Here is a 4,557-nt window from a genome sequence, read left to right on the forward strand (position 1 = left end):
CCTTCCACCTGTTTCGCTGTTCTCTATTGTTGGATTTATTCTAAACACTTCATTACCCGAGTAATCTATTGCTACTACCTTACTATACACTGAAGCTGGCGGATAGGAATGATCGTGAATCAGGATTAGATTTTTACTATTTACAACCATACTTGGATCATATTTAACTGGGCATTTGATTTTATTGATCAACCTACCATCTGGACATGTATAGATAGTTATGAAACTAGTACACAACCAATCGGCATCAGCTACTAATGCATTCCCTTGCTTATCTACAGTACACACAACAGCCCATCAACACCTGATTTGTCTTCCGACGTTAAGGTATCAAAGCACTGAAGATATTTCCCTTCCAAACTGAAAATTTTCACATATCTTGTAGCATCTACTATCAATATGTATCCTAGTGGCGATACGCAAATGCTACGAACAATGCCTATTTGTTTCTTAGGGTCTATCTCGTGTGATACTAATTGCACTTTAGATTTTCCATTGCCATCAAGGAGGTAGAGCTTATTGTCCCCGTAGGAAGATATCACCATATCTCCATTAGGACAGCACGCAATATGCTGGACTTGAAGTTGTGTTCCTCCATGTTCAGGATGGATTTCATGCTCATGAATTTCAAGCTCATCGGGATGAATTTCTTGCCAATCAGGATGAATTTCTTGCCCATTAGGATGACTCTCTCGCCTATCAGGATGAATTTCTCGCCCACCAGGATGAATTTCTTGCCCATCAGGATGACTCGCTCGCCTATTAGGATGAATTTCTTGCTCATCAAGATAAAATATATGTTCATCAGGATGAATTTTGCCATCAGAACCAAGACTGGTACTATACCAAGTCTCACCATCAGAATGATTTTCTTGTTCATTATGATGAATTACTCGTTCATCAGGAAGAATTACCCGCTCATTATGATGAATTACTCGCTCATCAGGATGGATTTCTTCAACAGAACTGAGACTTGCAGTATACCAAGTATCACAATCAGAGGGATTTCTTGCTCATCATGATGAATGTCTTGTTCATTAGGCTGGATTTCTTCTTGGCTACAACACAATGCTGTGAGAAAGGGTAATTAATGTTAAAGAATGCACATATTCTCATGTACTAATAATTATTTGTTTACCTGCATTTCAGATTGTAGTCCCTATTTGATTTATTACAATAATTCTTTTTCTTACATTGGTCAGTGAATGACAAACTTCATCCTTGACTTAGATTTGAACTCGGGACCTCTGTAACTGGCAACCACTGGTCTATCATGGAAGCTAGAGCTAGTGATGAAGTACATAGTAGGTAATTTTTTTGTGTTCTCAAATTTTTAAGTCACTCTTTGATAGCAGCATGGCATTATTTTATTTATATAATCGGAGTTCTTTACATCCTTTTATTCATTTTCAAATTTGTTCCCACGGTTGTTTGATGGCATGTAAACCCGAATCATTTTAAAGAAAAGTTGAACAATGATGGCGCTATTTATCTGAAATCTTTACAAGGGGTAGACACTTATAAAATGGTATTAGAACATCAGCAAACAGACTAACAAATGACAAAGAAAGAAAAAAAAACAAAAACATGAAATGTAAGGTATAACTCATATTATTTGGCTAATTTGAATCTAAAACATGTGTAAATAGCGCCCTCAATTTGCACACAAATGTACAGTTTATAGAATTAAAATGACCACAAAAAGTCTGAAAAAGATGAATAATTTGATATAGAAACGAAAATCTATGTTAAAAATTGCTACAAAAAAATACAATAAATTACGTACCATGAACAATATCTGTAATAAATGGTCGCTGCTTCGGGTTAGTGCTCCAGCATTCTTTCATAATATCCGATAGATCTTTAGGGCAATCCTCAGATACGGTTGGTTTTCCTCCATTACCTACTGTATAGACCACTGCGCACCAATCTAAGCCTTCAAACGGTGGTTTCCTTGTGCAGATTTCGAGAAGTACCATCCCGTATGCCCATATATCAGCTGGCTTTGAATAGACAGCTCTTCCACGCTCATTCCCCACATGAATTTCTGGTGCCATGTAGCGAAAGGTTCCCTTCCGGCTGGATGTCGTCTGAGACTCCTCTATCTCACGAGCAAGACCAAAATCACATAACTTCAAAACATAGTCATCGAAGAGGAGGCAGTTCTGCGGCTTTATGTCCCTGTGCAAGTAGTTGTGATGATGAAGATACTGAATTGCAAGTGCCGACTCCTTGGCCCATTTCTTCTGTAGCTTATACGGTAGAGGTCTTGATTCATCTTTTAGGTAATCATGCAGTGATCCATCTGGTGCATATTCCATCAGAATAAGGTCAGCAGCTCCAGTTCGGCAAATCCCAATTAATGTCACTATATTTGGATGTTGAAGTTGGCTCATGACTTTAACTTCCCTGTCTCCTAATTCAAACACTACACTTTTGGCCGCAGCTTCTTTGTATCCTTTATAAGGCTTCTTAAATGATACACGTTTGACTGTTCCAAAACCTCCTCTTCCAATTTGTTCATGGAATTCAATATTCGTCACTTCAATTTTGTCAACACTAACAGTAGCACCCATGATGAGAGTAATCTGATTGATAAAGAACATAATAAATTCGTAAAAAAAACCGGATCTTTAAACGGACTGTTTAGAATATTATATATGACAAATGAGAAAACTAGGGAGATACTTCAGAGACCCGGAGAGATTTAAAGCAGAACAATCAGGATTAAGAATGGACGGCAACACAGTGGAGCATATGCATTCTTAGAACACTAAGCCATATCAGAAGTCACCTTTCCATAACTTCATCGATTTCAAGAAAGCCTTCCACCGGGTATGGCAAGGTGACGAAATTCTGAAGAGGTCTAACATCAGCAAAGGGATTGCGAATGCAATTGAGGCCCTTTACAAAGCTTCTAAGAGTGCCGTCTTGCAGGAAGATGAAATTAGTGACTGGATGTCTGTTATCTTTATTTATCCATGTGTCCTTCCATATAGCTCAGCCATAATTATTTCGTTTACTTTAAAGTGAATGTTGTAGTTCAAATCTTAATCACTGTAAGGTCATACAGAATATTTTCCATTGCTTACCGTTTTGAAGTTTCGGTTCCTTTTTAAATCAACAAAAATATTTTACTATTTATATTTCTTGAAAACATTTTTGAATTAACGGTAATGATACTTACCTCACTGTTGTGTTGAGAAAGACACTTAATGAGATTCTCTGCATCTGCCAATTTCCGTGTGCTGGTACAGTAGTCAGATACTTGACAATTGCATTAAGCAATGTACGAAGTTCGTCAGTAATACACAAACTGCAATGTTCTTTTCAGCATGACATTTGTAAACTTTGTCATAGCAATTGAATAATTTTTTCACACTTCAACAATTCCGCTTTAATAGGTTAAGTGACCTATATTACAAACAATTAAAGTGGTACTTTTCATATGATTTATTTTTCAAGGTAGTTCCAATGGGACAATTTAAGAGGGTTAAGGAATCGAATTTTGAGAAATTTCAGTGTCAAAATAATCACAAGTCCCTAAAACAATGTTATTTCGCATGATGCTTTTGTGTTTGTTTGCTTGTTTTCACATACACTCATGTTCATGTCATTGTTTTATATTTAGAAATACATTCACACAAATTCACATTACACTGTATTCTAATTATCTTGCGGAAACTTGCCCCATCAAAATGTCAATGGACCTTGCATGAATCCTGTAAATAATGCTAAAGCACCCCCACCACCCCCACACTCAAGTAGTTTTTGTGACCTTTAGGCCAAAAAAAACCCAACATGTTTGTTTCCTGTAGCAGGTCAAAAAAGTCAAATGCGAAATGCATTTGTTGTGTAATGTGTAGATGTTTAGTCCAGTAGTGTTTTATACTATTTCTTGCGATGTTTCCGTTTTTGTTTTTGTTTTTTCTTTGAAAAGTGAAATAAAAAAAGACTTCTAATGCGCAAAATAAGCCGTCGAAAACGCAATGTGCGCTGCAGAAAGCAAACTTGTTTTTTTTTTTTTAATTCATCTTAAAAATCAGGAATACAGTTTTTACTGTAGGCCTACCAAATAATTTTGCAAATTGCAGATTTTAGTTTTCTTCATAATCCTGAATTACTTGACAAAAAGAAAAATGGTTAAACAGTTTCTTCACACTTCTAATGTAAACTGTTTTAAACATGAATGTGTTATCCCAGTTCACACATATTGTCACTTTTAAGCCAGTTTTGTAATGCGTGTTGTGGCCATTATGTTAAAAAAAACCAACATACAGGGAAAGAAGAACCACGCATCACACACTAGCACAATTTAACATGAAATTACAACGGAAACATAACATGCATAGCCGACAAACCAGAGAAAAACACCGGACATACCTGCCTGTGCGGGGACGTGAACCCCAGACCTTCCGCTTGTCGGGCGGACGCTCTAACCACTGAACTACACAGACTGGCCCTGATAAACAGGGCTCAAGTCTGGTACATAATATGGTTAAAGTTAAGGCTAGAAACAAATCATTGCTTTTGACGGCAGATAAACCAGAGAAAAAA

At 36.8% G+C, this 4,557-nt stretch overlaps 1 protein-coding gene across 1 annotated transcript; it reads right to left on the minus strand.

The window, feature by feature from the left end:
• Nucleotides 1-211: 211 nt before the first annotated feature.
• Nucleotides 212-3,259, minus strand: LOC140136958 (uncharacterized). Its single transcript, XM_072158624.1, has 3 exons — nt 3,188-3,259; nt 1,787-2,588; nt 212-1,071 (listed from the first exon to the last, which is right to left on the minus strand). The coding sequence occupies exons 2-3, from the start codon at nt 2,574-2,576 to the stop codon at nt 932-934; spliced, it is 930 nt and encodes a 309-aa protein (XP_072014725.1). The 5' UTR covers nt 2,577-2,588; nt 3,188-3,259; the 3' UTR covers nt 212-931.
• Between the last annotated feature and the right edge of the window lie 1,298 nt (nt 3,260-4,557).

This window comes from Amphiura filiformis, chromosome 2, assembly GCF_039555335.1.
Source record: "Amphiura filiformis chromosome 2, Afil_fr2py, whole genome shotgun sequence".
Taxonomy (NCBI): domain Eukaryota; kingdom Metazoa; phylum Echinodermata; class Ophiuroidea; order Amphilepidida; family Amphiuridae; genus Amphiura; species Amphiura filiformis.

Coding starts and splice junctions, on each gene's coding strand:
- LOC140136958 (XM_072158624.1), bottom strand. CDS start 2,576: ATGGGTGCTACTGTTAGTGTTGACAAAATTGAAGTGACGAATATTGAA. Junction 1,072..1,786: donor TATTACAGATATTGTTCATG/GTACGTAATTTA, acceptor CCTTTCTCACAG/CATTGTGTTGTAGCCAAGAA.